Source organism: Lichenostomus cassidix, chromosome 2 (genome assembly GCF_008360975.1).
Source record: "Lichenostomus cassidix isolate B80296 chromosome 2, HeHo_3.0, whole genome shotgun sequence".
Classification (NCBI taxonomy): Eukaryota; Metazoa; Chordata; class Aves; order Passeriformes; family Meliphagidae; genus Lichenostomus; species Lichenostomus cassidix.
In genome coordinates, this window is record NC_139482.1 from 340,474 (window position 1) to 353,156 (window position 12,683).

Consider the following 12,683-nt stretch of genomic DNA (forward strand, 5'->3'; position numbering starts at 1 on the left):
TCCGCCTTCCACCCCTGGTTTATTGGGGAGCAGCGGGGACACCTCCTCAAGAGCCCCCCTTGGTCTGTTGTCGGATGAGCTCGGCGTAGAGACCCCCCCGTCGCACCAGCTCCTCGTGAGTCCCTGCCTGCGGAGACAGCGGGGACAGCGGGACGGTGTCACCTCCAGGTGCCCACGCGCCGCCCAGACCCCACCCCGCCCCGCGTCTCACCTCGGCCACGCGGCCGTGGGCCAGCACGGCGATGAGGTGCGCGCCGCGGATGGTGCTGAGGCGGTGGGCGATGAGCAGCACGGTGCGGCCGGTGGCTGCGCGGTCCAGAGCCTCCTGCACCGCCCGCTCGGCCTGCGCATCCAGCGCGCTCGTGGCCTCGTCCAGGATGAGCACGGCCGGGTCCTTGAGCAGCGCGCGGGCGATGGCGATGCGCTGCTTCTGCCCCCCCGACAGCGCCACGCCACGCTCACCTGCGGGACACCGCGGGGACACCGTGGGGATGGCGGTGCTGCACCATCCCAGGAGATCCACAGCCAGGGAACGCCCAGAATAACAGCGCCAAATCAGCCTGGGGAGACCCCCCAACCCACAGCCAGGGATCCCCCACAACCAAACCCTATCACTCCCGCCCAGAGCCCTGTGCAGCTCCCTCCGGCATAGCTGCACACCAGCAGTGACCAGCAGCTGGTGTCCCTGCAGGACTGGGATCACCTCAGCTGGGGTCCCACACTTCCTGACCCCCTCCCACCCCAGCCGTACCCACGATGGTGTCGTAGCCCTCAGGGAAGCTGCGGATGAAGCCGTCGGCGTTGGCGAGCCGGGCAGCCTCGTACACCTCGGCATCAGAGGCTCCCGGCTTCCCGAAGCGGATGTTCTCCATGATGGTTGTGCCAAACAGCACTGGCTCCTGCAGCAAAACCCCGGCCCTCAGCACTGCGCCCCAGCCCCAGGACCACCTTCCTCCCCTTCCCCAGGGACAGCCAGGGGGTCCTGGCCAGCAGCACTGCTGTCCCCACCTGGCTGATGAAGCCGATGACCTGTCCCCGCAGCCAGGAGGGGTCCAGTTTGGCGATGTCATGCCCGTCCAGGGTGATGGTCCCTGCCGTGGGCTCATAGAATCGCTCCAGCAGCGCTGCCACCGTTGACTTCCCTGTGGAGGAGACCCCTGAGCCCTCCCGCTCCAGACCCCTGGCTTCAGCAGCGCTGGGGGGTTCCCAGTCCCTGGTATCCACTGGGCACACTGGGCAGAGGACTGGGGCACAGGAGAATGCACCCGGGGAGAGGCAAGAGGCTGGAACATGGGGGTCTTGGGTTTGCGGGGGTCCTAGTACCTCCTCCAGAGGGTCCCACGATGGCCACAGTCTGGCAGGGGGGCAGGGTGAGGTTGAAGTCCTGCAGGACGGGGTAGCCAGGCCGGGTGGGATAACTGCAGGGAGAGGAACAGAGGCTGCAGGGCTGTGGGGCCATGGTGCCAACGCCCCAGCCAGTGGAGTGGCTCAGGGGGCCGTGGGGGGCTGGGCAAGAGGCTGGTGGGACTCACCTGAAGGAGACATGTTTGAAGCAGATGCGTCCAAGCAGGGAGTGGGCAGGGATGGAGTCCCCACCCCGCAGTGGCACGAGGGGCTCCAGTGCCAGCAGCTCAAAGACGCGGGCACCAGCACTCAGACCCCGCACCACCTGTGGGGGGACAGCAGGAGCACCTCATGGACCTCCAAGCCCCCACACCACCTGCAGGGAGGGTGGTCAAAGCACCCCCTGAGCCCCAAACCTGGATCTCCAGCCTCAGGGGGTACCAGGACCCCCCGCCCCACCTACCTGGCCCATTAGGATGGAGATGTTGGCCAAGGACCTGGGATGCACAAGGGCAGAGATTGAGTTCAGGGCTGTGCCCAGGCAGGCTGCAGGGTACAGGGGTACTGGGGGTACCATTGGGCCCTGCCCTGACCTTTGCACTGTCTGCGAGGCCACCAGGAAGGACATGAGGTCACCAGGCGAGAGCTCATCTCCAGCCATCAAGGAGCCACCAACAAAGATGGTTCCCAGGATGATGCCTGTGGGGTGGGCGCAGAGGTGGAATTTGAAGGGGAGATTCAGAAGGGGTATTTGGAGGAGGTTTGCCCAAGGGAGTCCCATCCCACAGCCCCCCAGACACCACTCTGTGGCCCCTGCTCACCGTTGAGTGCCAGGTTGGAGAGCCCCTGGAAGGCGGCGATGCCAAGCCCTAGGCGCTCACTCAGATATCCGGCACGATCCACCTCAGCAGAGAACAGCCTGGGCCGGGATGGGATGGGCTGGGATCCCCACTGACTCGTGCTGCCCCCGCCACCCTGAAGCCCCCAACCCTTCTTCTTACCCTGCTTGCTGCTCCTCCATGGCGAAGGCGCGCACAGTCCGCACGTTGCCCAGTGCCTCGTCAGCCACCACAGTGGCCTTGGCCACCTGCAGGGAGAGGGGGGACAGTGGGGACACCCCATGCTGTTGCCTCAGGGATGGTAGGACAGGGGGGGTCTCAGGTGAGGGTTACCTGCTCCTGTGCCTGGCGGGAGAGGCTGCGGAGGAAGGCGCCGATGAAGGCCCCGGCGCCCACCAGCGCTGGCAGCGCCACGAGCAGGAGCGCCGTGAGCTTAGGTGAGAGCAGGTACAGCGACACGAAGCAGCCGGCGGTCTGGGTGCTGCTGCGCAGGCCCTGGCGTGGGGGGCACGGTGGGTGGGGGGGCGAGGGAATGGAGGACAACCAGGCTTGCCTGGGAGATGGCTGGGCTCACCCAGGAGATGGCCGGGCTCACCTGGGAGATGGCCAGCTTGAAGGAAGACTTGAACTCCTGGATGTCAGCCGTCAACCGTGTCACCAGCTGCCCCGTGCGTGTGGCATCAAAGAAAGCCACCTCCTGCCTGCCAGAGGACTTGTGGGTGGGGGTCCCTGCACCCCCATCTCTCCCGCCCCCCGTCCCTGCTGGGGTTACCTGAGCAGGGCACTGAAGAGCGCCTTGCGCATGTTGCCAGCCACCCGCTCGCCAACGCGGGCCAGCAGCGCGATGTACCCGAAGGTCAGCAGGCCCTATGGGACACGGGGGTCAGGAGCCACAGGGGACACCCCCGGGACCCCATGGGGGGTTGGCACTCACCTGCAGGCAGTAGGTGGCCAGGAGACGCAGGGCTGGGCGCCGCACCTCCCGCAGGTAGGTGGGAATGTGGCCGCGGGCACACTGTGCCACCACGTTCACCAGCTGCCCCAGCAGCACCGGGATGCGCACGTTGAGCAGAGCTGCACCTAGTGCCAGCTGCAGGGACACACACAGGGACAGGGTGTCACAGTACGGGGACAGTGGGTATCACACCACGGTACTGGGAGAGTGGGTTTCATGCCGTGGCACCAGGAGAGTGGCTATCACGTGCCAGCACTGGGATGGTGGCTGTCGGATGTGGCACAGGGATAACAGGTGTCACAGCACAGCACAAGAACTGCAGGTACCACTATGGCAGGTGTCACACAATGGCATCGGGACAGTGGCTGTCACACCATGGCATGGGAACAAGGGGTGTCACTGCACCAAGACCATGGCCATCACACTGTGGCACTAGGACAGTGACAGCCAGTGACACGCACTGGGATGGCGGGTGTCATACCATGGCAACGGGACAGTGGCCATCGTGCTGTGGCACCAGGACAGTGTGTCACCCCACAGCACAGGTGTCACATAGGGACAGTGGAGATGAGGGAGACCACAGCCACCCACTTGCCCCTGCTCACCACGATGGCAGCTGAGAGTGGCAGGAGCTGCGGGCGCAGGAAGGTCCAGAACAGTGGCCAGTCAAAGACGGGTTCTGGGGGGGACTCTGCAGGCTCGGGAACAGCAGGGACAGCAGGGGGAACCGTGGTGACAGTAGCCTCCTGGCAGCGGGCAGCCGTGCCCAGCAGCCCCAGCACCACGCAGCCTGTGGCTGAGCCGGCCAGGAGCAGGCGGCGGGGGGCCAGGAGGGCTGGGGGCGTGGGGGGCAGCCGGGGGGGCCCGGCCAACCTGAGACACCCCCCATACCTGAAACTGGGGAGAGCAGTGAGTGAGGGGTGCCCCAACTGGGGGAGCTCCAGGGAACACGGGGATGCCCAGCAGGGACAGTGCTCCCCCACCGTCTGGTGTTCCTGCTGCTCCCCAGGAGCCCCGACTGCCCCGCAGCCCCCACAGATCCCCCCAGGGGCCTCAGAGTCCCAGCTCCCCTCACCAAGGGTTGTTCTCCTCCCTCCAAGGGACCCAGGAGTCCAGGATCCCCCCAGGACACCCTGGAATCCCCGAGTCCCAGCTCCCCCCAGCAAGAGTTGGGGTGTCCCCACCACCCAAGGGACCCGTGAGTCTTGGGACACCCCAAGAACTGCAGAGTCCAAGCTCCCCACACAGCACCACACCAAGAGTTGGGGTCGTCCTCTCAAGGTACCGGGGAACGCAGGATGGCCTCGGGGCTCCCCAGTACCTGCCCGGGTGCTGTCCCCTCCCTGACCCCCGCCCCGCTGCTCCGGGACGCCCACGTACCCCTAATCCCCGGGGAGCCCCTGCAGTTCTCCCTGCACCCTCGGGACACCAAAGTCTGAGCTCCCCTCAGCAATAGCTGGGATTCCTCCCCACCCGAGGGATCCAGGGGTCTGGGAGCGCCCCCGAGTCCCCGGGACCCCCGACTGCTCCCCAGCCCGACTCGCACCCCCGGGACCCCCCGGGAGCCCCCGGGACCCCCAAGTCTGGGCTCCTCCCAGCAAGAGTTGGGGTTCCCGCTCTCCAAGAGACCCGAGAGTCCGGGATCCTGCCGGGATGACCCGCACGCCCCCGGTACCTGCGCCCCGCGGCGGAGGGCGGCCGGAGCCGGGTCCAAGCACCCGCCGCCCGCAGCAGCAGCACCGGCAGCGGCATGGCGGCGCCGACCGGGGGCGGCACCGGGCGACACGGGGCGGGCCCGGGGGCGGGGAGGGGCGGTCCCGGGCGGGCGGAGCCCCAACACCGCGGCCCGGGCCCTGCGCCGGCCCCGACCCGTACCGGCCGCTCCCCGCCGCCTCGGGCCCTTCCCGAGCTCCGCGGCCCGAGCGCTCCAAGCGCTGCTCCCGGCAGCCCAGCTCCTCCCCGGGGCTGCCTCCGCACCCTCCGGACCTGCTCCGGGACCGCGCAGCGGAGCTCGGACCGCGCACCGGCACCTCCCGACCCCGCCGCTCCCCGGGCAGCTGCCATGGCCATGGCCGGCGGCGGGACCCGGGGCGAGCGCGGCGCCACGTGAGCGTGCGGCAGAGCGGGGACAGCGGGGACACAGCCAGCACCGAGCGGCCAGGTGAGCGGCGACGGGCAAAGGGGCGTCGGGGGTGGCAGAGCCCCGCTGTCCCCGCTGGGGGGTCACCCCGCGCCTTCTCGGGGTGCTTCAGCCCGGCCGCTGCCTCGGGACCGCTCCCACCGGGGGACATGGTGACACTGGGACAGATGTGTCCCCTGCAGCCCTGGGGGTGCCGTGTCTCCACGTGTGACCCCGGGTCACTCGCGGGGGTCACCGACGAGCTCCGTCAGTGTTCTGAGGGCTCAGCCGTGTGTCACCGTTGGGGCTCGGTGGTCACCAGGGGGGTGTCACCCTGCCGTGTCCCCACGGGCAGGTGTCCGTGTCCCCGTGAAGAGTCGCGGGGGTCCCCGCGTGACACAGGTGCCACCGCGGTAACGCACGTGTGTCCCGGCAGGGTCACCGGGGCCATTGCCGGGGGCCGCCGTGTCCCCCGGGTGCCACATCCCCTGGGCTCTGTCCCTGTCCCCCGGGAGAGCCCCACTGCCCGGCCCCGGCCCGGGATTACCCCCCGCTGTTTACCTTCTCGGGCTATTTTCGGGCCCCGCGGGTATTTTTGGCTGCCCGGTGCGGAGCTGGTTGGGGACGGGACGGGCCGTGCCGGTGTCACCCGCCGGGACACCCGATCCCAGGGGATGCTGCCACTGTCCCCAAGTGCTGTTGCACAAGTCGGGGTCGAGTCCCTCCTGCCGCATCAGCCCCGCGGCCGCGGCCCCGCGCCGTGAGTCAGCCCGGGACACGTGGGGCCACACGGTGTCACCTGCGGCCACTGGCCTGGCCGGACACCGGCTGTAGCCACCACGCGGGACGCAGGTGATGCGTGGGGCTGCGGTAAGGAGGCCGTGGGGGGGCGGACGGGGGGGTCCTGTCCTGTTCCAGGCGTGGGGGTCCCATCCTTCCCCGGGGGGTGGTGGTCCCATCCAAAGGTTTGGGGTCCCTTCCAAGGGTTTTGGGTCCCATCCTCCCCTAGGGGAGTGTCCCCCTGCCCCGGAGGGATGGGGAGTCCTGTCCTTCCCTGGGCCAGGGTCTGCAAGGCATTGAGAGGCCACCAGGGCTCAGGGCTGTCCCTGAACTGGTCCCACTCCGGGCTGCTGCCCCCCGGCTCCGGGGTTGTGTGGCTGTGCTGAGTGGGGTCTGTGGGGTGTCTGTGGGTACAGGAGTCCATGGGGGGGGGGGGCTGTGGACACAGGGGTCTGTGGGGAGATGTGTCCCCCCACTCGGACTGAGGGGGGCAACGCAGCATGGCCCGGGGGACAGCTGGGGGGAGTATTGGGACCATACAGGGGGTCCCTCCCGGGGAGCCCCGAGAAGCCCTGCAGGGTCACAGCAGCTCTGGCACTGGCCCGGCCGGTGGGACAGGACGGGCCGGTGGCTCCTGTGGTGTCACCCGCGGTGTCACCTGCCCGCGGCCAGGGCCAGCTCAGGCCACCCGAATTCGGGGCATGCGGGTGGCGCTGCGGCACCTCAGCGGCATTTCCGGTGCCCCACGCCTGCCCCCCCGAGCCCTGCCGCCCCCCACCTGCCCCACGGCGGCCCCATCGCGGCGGCGGGTGCCGACAGGTGTCACCGGCAGGTGATGGAGCAGGGAGAGGAGGACCGGGAGTACCGGCAATACCAGCGGCTGGAGGATTGTGAGGAGGACTCGCCCCCCGGCGAGGATGACGAGGAGCAGCTGCTGCTGCACGTCACTGAAGGGCCAACAGGTACTGGGGTTCCATCTGGTGGGGGGTCCAGGGTTCCCATGGGCTGTTTGGGGGTCCCGGGTGGGTGTCTCTGGGTCCTTGGTGGGGCGTGGGGGTCCTGGGTGGGGGGCAGTACCATATTCCCACCTGACCCCCTGTGTTTTTCCCCCCAGACTCGTGGCACCACATCAAGGACCTGGACAGTTTCTTCACCAAGATATCCTGGCACAGCCACTGGTGGCACTGTGGGGGACATGGGGGGAACACGGGGTGACTCTGGGGCTGGGGGAGGACACAAGGGGTCCGTCACCCACTCATAATCTCCTTAACCCCCCCACACATCTACCACTTCCACCAGAAGAATGGCTTTGCCTGCGTTGTGCTCTCAGACGTCCTCGAACTGGTGTAAGTGATGCCATGCTGTCACCACGCGGTGCCACGTGGCTGTGACACAGGGGTCCCACTGACCCCCCTGTCCTCCCAGGCAGTTCCTGTTTGTCGTCACCTTCAGCACGTTCCTGCTGTGCTGTGTTGACTACGACGTCCTGTTTGCCACTCGCCCCCTCAACCACAGCCATGTCCCCGAGCACGCCAAGGTGACCCTGCCTGACGCCGTGCTGCCTGCCCCGCAGTGCGCCAGCAGGTGGGCAGGGGGACACTGGGGGACAATGGGGGAGCTGTGCAGGAGTCCTGATGCTGGGGGTTACATGTGGGATCCCAGAGGCATGGGTGACACATGTGCCCCCAAAAGGCTAGTGGTGGTGGGTGGCTATTGCTCCTGCTGGTGCCTGCATGGCTGTGCAGAGGTCCCAGTGCCACTAGAGTGGCTTTGTGGGGGTGAGGGTGCCACTGGTGTGGCTGCATGGGGTCCTGGTGCCATGGATGATGTGTGTCTCCAGCAGGCTCTGTGACAGCAGGTGGCCATGAGGGGGTTGGTGGCACTGGTGACACCCATGTCCCCGCAGGCTCCGTGGCAAGGGGTGGCTGCTGTTCCTGCTGGTGCTGGCGGGTGCGGTCTGGCTGTGCCGCCTGGTCACGGCACTCCGGCGCCTCGTGGGCTACTGGGAGATCCGGAGCTTCTACATCCGTGCGCTTGGCATCCCCGCGGTGAGAGGGGCCCGGGAGGGGCCGAGGGGGGACTGGGGTCAGGGTTGTGCCATGAGGTGCCACGTGGTACTGAGCTGTGCTGAGTCACGCCAGTGCGGCGTGGTGCCAAGCCATGCCCTGGGGTGCCGGTGCCAACCGCCGTGCCATCGTCACAGGAGGAGCTGTGTAACCACAGCTGGCAGTCGGTGCAGGCCCGGCTGCTGGCGCTGCAGCGGCGCCAACCCCTGTGCGTGCCGCGCCGCGAGCTGACGGAGCTCGACATCCACCACCGCATCCTGCGCTTCCGCAACTACACCGTGGCCATGGTCAACAAATCCCTGCTGCCCGTGCGCTTCCACCTGCCGCTGCTCGGCCCCGTGGTGTTCCTGACGCGCGGCCTGCAGTTCAACCTGGAGCTGCTGCTGTTCCGCGGCCCGGCCGCGCTCTTCCAGAACACCTGGAGCCTGCGGCCGCAGGTGAAGCGGGCGGGGGCGCGGCGGGCGCTGGCGCGGGGGCTGGCGCGGGCGGCCGTGCTGCTGGGGGTGGCCAACCTGGTGCTGTGCCCCTGCGTGCTGGGCTGGCGCCTGCTGCTCGCCTTCTTCAGCTACGCCGAGGGGCTGAAGCGGTCACCGGGCAGCCTGGGCGCTCGCCGCTGGTCGCTCTACGCCCGCCACTACCTGCGCCACTTCAACGAGCTGGGCCACGAGCTGCAGGCGCGGCTGAGCCGCGGCCACGCGCCGGCCACCAAGTACATGGACTCCTTCAGCAGCCCGCTGCTGGCCGTGCTGGCTCGCCACATCGGCTTCTTCGCCGGCTCCGTGCTGGCCGTGCTCATCGTGCTCACCGTGTACGACGAGGACGTGCTGACGGTGCAGCACATCCTGACGGCCATCACGCTGCTCGGGCTCGTGGTCACTGTGGCCAGGTGGGTCCCCGTGGTCAGTGTGGCCAGATGGACACTGGATTGACGGTCATGGTGGCCAGGTGGATGGGCTAGGCTGTGCTGGGCCGGGTGAGCCGCAGGGGCTCAGGTGGGACCCTGCCCATCCCCCTGCAGGTCCTTCATCCCAGACGAGCACGCGGTGTGGTGCCCCGAGCAGCTGCTGCAGAGGGTCCTGGCGCATGTCCATTACCTGCCCGAGCACTGGCAGGGCCGCGCCGGCCGCGCCGAGACTCGAGCAGAGATGGCGCAGCTCTTCCAGTACAAGGCGGTGGGTGCAGCCCCCCCAGTCCCTGAGACCCTTGTCCCCAGGACCCCACTCCCCTGGGACCATCCTCACCCAGTGCTCCCCAACCCCAAGACCCCACAGACTGGGAGCTCCCTGTCCTGGGACCCCCCACCTCAGGATCCCCAGCCTGGACCTCTCAACCCCGGGACACCCTGTGCCAATCTCCTGTTCTGGGACCCCCCACCCCCAGGACCCCACAGACTGGGAGCTTCCTGTCCCAGAATCCCCTACCTTGGGATCCACCACACTGGGACCATGCTGTCCCAAGACTCCCCACTCTTGGGACACCCCCATCCAGGAGCCTCCTGCTTTGGAATCCCCCACCCTGGGACCCCTTCACCCCGGGGTAGCTCTGCCCAAGGACTCCTCTCCCCAGCACCCACTGCTCTGACACCCCAACCCTGGGCATCCCACCCCAGGACTTCCCAATTCGGGACCCCCTGCTCCAGAACGCCCCCAGACCCTGCTGTCCCCTCCACAGGTTTTCATCCTGGAGGAGCTGCTGAGTCCCCTGGTGACACCCCTGATCCTCATCTTCGCGTTCCCCCCCCGCGCCCTCGACATCGTGGACTTCTTCCGCAACTTCACGGTGGAGGTGGCGGGGGTGGGCGACATCTGCTCCTTCGCGCAGCTGGACGTGCGCCACCACGGCAACCCGCAGGTGGGGACTGGGGGGTGAGGCGTTCCGGGGCTGCGTGTCCCCTGTCGGGGTGTCCCACGTCCCTGTCCCCGCAGTGGCTGTCGGAGGGACACACGGAGGCCCCCCCGGAGCGCCAAGCAGAGAACGGGAAGACGGAGCTGTCGCTGATGCGCTTCGCCCTGAGCAATCCTCGCTGGCGGCCGCCGCCGCCCGCCCGCCGCTTCCTCGGCCACCTGCAGGCGCAAGTGACCCGCGACGCGGCCACCGCGCCCCCGCCGCGACACCTGCTGGCCGAGGGGCCGCTGGCCGCGTCCCTCCTGTCCGAGGACTCGGCCCTGGCGGTGAGTGGGGGCTGTTCGAGGGGGCTGCGGGATGTTTTGGCTCTGCCCCTGACGAATGTCCCTACAGCCCGAGGGGCTGGTGGCCAGTGTCTTGGCGGCCAGCGGGCTGGTGGGCCGGGACCCCCGCTTTGGGCAGCCCTGCAGCACGGCCAGCGCCACCGCCAGCCTGCTGGCTTCCCTGCGGAACCCTCTGGGGACACCTCCGTGTGGAGCCCCTGACAGCCCTGGAGAGCAGCAGTGCCCCGAGGAGAGGTGGAGACAAGGGACAGGGGTCGTGAGGAGGGGAGACGTGGTGGGGACATGGGGGCTGGGGGCCATGGGGAGGGGGGACACGGTTGGGAGCGATGTTGTGGTGGGGACAGGGGGTCATGGCAGGGAGGGGGTGTCACAGTGACTCAGGGGTGTTGTGGTGGCTCAGGGGTGTCGAGTGGGGAGGGGCTGCCATGGAGGTGATTTCATGATGGAGAGGGGGTGTCACTGTGGGAAGGGGTGGCAGGGAGGAATGTTGTGGCAGGGAAGGGGTGTCACAGCGAGGAGGGGGTGTTGTGGCAGGGGTGTCACCTCGTGGCCCCCGTGCCACCCCTCCAGTGCCCCAAGGCCAGCGCTGAGTGAATCGCGGCTGCGCAGCCTGAGCCGCTCGGCACTGCTGGCCGAGGTGGCCTCGGCCGAGATGAGCCTTCACGCCATCTACCTGCACCAGGTGTGTCACCTGCGGTTCCCGGGGTCCCCCTGCTCACAGCACCCCCAGGACATAGGTCCCTTGGGGTCCCCTGGTGTCCCCGTGCCCACCAGAGTGTCACTGTCCGGGTGCTCTGCCTCACACCCTGGGAGTCCTGCCAGGCCCTAGTCCTTTATCCCTTGTCCCATGTCCCCAGCCCCATTCCACGCTGTCCCTACACTCCCTGCCCCACTGGGTGACACCCACCCACCCTCCTTGGCCACTGCCAGAGGGGGTGTTGGGGATGAGGCACGGCAGATGGTGTCACCCATGTTCCCCTTCTGTCACCCTTTGGGGGCCAGGGAGTGTCCTGGGCTGCGGGGTCCCTGCCCTGCTGCCCCATGGGGGGGTCCGAGTGCCAGTATGGGGGGGCTCTGCTGTGGTGGGGAGCTCCAGCGGCAATATGGGGGCTCTGGCTGCCTCTGGGGGTGTTCTGAGCACCAACCCGGGGGTCTCTGCTTTGCCTCGACCCTCTCTCCCCGCAGCTCCACCAGCAGCAGCAGCAGCCGCAGGGTCCTGGCTCCCAGCCCGCGGCAGGTTGGGTGGCTGCAGGGGCACCCAAACACCCCTTCATGACCACAGGTGAGCAGCGGCCGCGTGGGGGGTCTCAGGAGGCTGGGGGGACCCTGCTGACATGCCAGCACCACCACGGGGCTGAGCCTGGAGCCAGGGCAGCGGGGGATTCCGGAGATCCTGACTCCCCTGTTCCCCCAGGCTCGGCTGCTCGGGCCTCGCAGCTGCGGGAGATGCCGCTGGGCGGGTGGGCCGAGGAGGAAGAGGAGGAGGAAGAGGAGACGATGACGTAGCCGGACCCGGCTCCGGTGGGTGGGGACACGGGGGAGCGGGGACCCCCGAGCCTGGGACATAGAAACCCGCGGGGAAGGGAGATGGGAATCCCCAGGGCTGAGGACACTGGGACTGCCACCAGTGGGACATGGAAACCGGCAGGGCTGGAGCACAGAGACCCCCGGGGCTGGGCTTCAGTGGGGTCTACCTGCCGGGGTCCCCAGTTTCTGGGGTGACCAGTGCTGGGGTCTCTAATTGCACTCTGGGCCCCCACTCCCCACTCTGGGGTCCCTGCTGACACCCCGTTCCCTCCGCAGGGTCCTGGTTGTGCCGAGATGCCCCGGAGGTGCTGGGGGAGCTGCCATGGGCACGGTGTGGGGCTTGCCATGCCCAATATGATGCCAGGGGGGCCCTGTATGTGGGATCCCCCTGCTCGGGGCGTCCCTAGTGCCCCCACCACGGTGTGGGGCCAGGGGTGCTGCTGAGGGCCCCCCCAGGTGCTGTGTTTCGGGGGGGCACAGGGCTGGTGCCCCCCGAGGTGCCCTGAGCACCAGCCGAAATAAAGGTTTACAGAGGGGCTGTGCCTGCTGGCTGCTCCCGGGCATGAGCTGGGGGTCCTGGGGGTGATGCCATGGATGGGGCCATGGCAGTTCAGGGTGATGCTGAGGGCTGGGGGCAGCTGGCAACAGTGGTGCCAGCACAGCGCCACTCACCTGCAGCCACACAGGTGGGAGCCACAGGACAGTGGCCATGTCCCCCTCCCACCATCTCCCACCCCTCAGAGCCACAGGACCGTGGCCATGTCCCCCTCCCACCATCTCCCACCCCTCAGAGCCACAGGACAGTGGCTGTGTCCCTTCCCACCCCCCATTTCCCACCCCTCGTGTCCAGAGTGTGGCCAGGTG

At 68.4% G+C, this 12,683-nt stretch overlaps 2 protein-coding genes across 4 annotated transcripts; one reads left to right on the forward strand and one right to left on the reverse strand.

Annotated features, from left to right (window-relative positions):
- ABCB8 (ATP binding cassette subfamily B member 8) lies at positions 1–4,966 on the reverse strand. The gene is made up of 16 exons (XM_085049970.1): positions 4,814–4,966; positions 3,744–4,035; positions 3,118–3,273; positions 2,956–3,050; positions 2,779–2,884; positions 2,517–2,678; positions 2,346–2,431; positions 2,166–2,263; positions 1,938–2,043; positions 1,808–1,841; positions 1,533–1,669; positions 1,324–1,418; positions 1,009–1,142; positions 752–899; positions 212–462; positions 1–127 (listed from the first exon to the last, which is right to left on the reverse strand). Exons 1-16 carry the CDS (start codon positions 4,888–4,890, stop codon positions 47–49), a joined length of 2,058 nt encoding a protein of 685 aa, XP_084906096.1. The 5' UTR covers positions 4,891–4,966; the 3' UTR covers positions 1–46.
- Positions 4,967–4,990: 24 nt separating this feature from the next.
- On the forward strand, positions 4,991–12,355 carry ATG9B (autophagy related 9B). Of its 3 annotated transcripts, none has more exons than XM_085049973.1 (15): positions 4,991–5,299; positions 6,870–6,999; positions 7,152–7,195; positions 7,317–7,383; positions 7,467–7,621; positions 7,944–8,085; positions 8,241–8,989; positions 9,122–9,275; positions 9,775–9,954; positions 10,029–10,274; positions 10,342–10,526; positions 10,863–10,974; positions 11,478–11,574; positions 11,707–11,813; positions 12,096–12,355. In XM_085049973.1, exons 2-14 carry the CDS (start codon positions 6,955–6,957, stop codon positions 11,796–11,798), a joined length of 2,268 nt encoding a protein of 755 aa, XP_084906099.1. In that variant the 5' UTR covers positions 4,991–5,299; positions 6,870–6,954; the 3' UTR covers positions 11,799–11,813; positions 12,096–12,355. The 3 variants fall into 3 exon arrangements, with proteins under 3 accessions (XP_084906099.1, XP_084906098.1, XP_084906100.1); XM_085049972.1 differs by having other exon boundaries at positions 4,993–5,299; positions 7,319–7,383; positions 7,463–7,621; XM_085049974.1 differs by lacking the exon at positions 4,991–5,299 and having other exon boundaries at positions 6,182–6,999.
- The last annotated feature ends 328 nt before the right edge of the window (positions 12,356–12,683 follow it).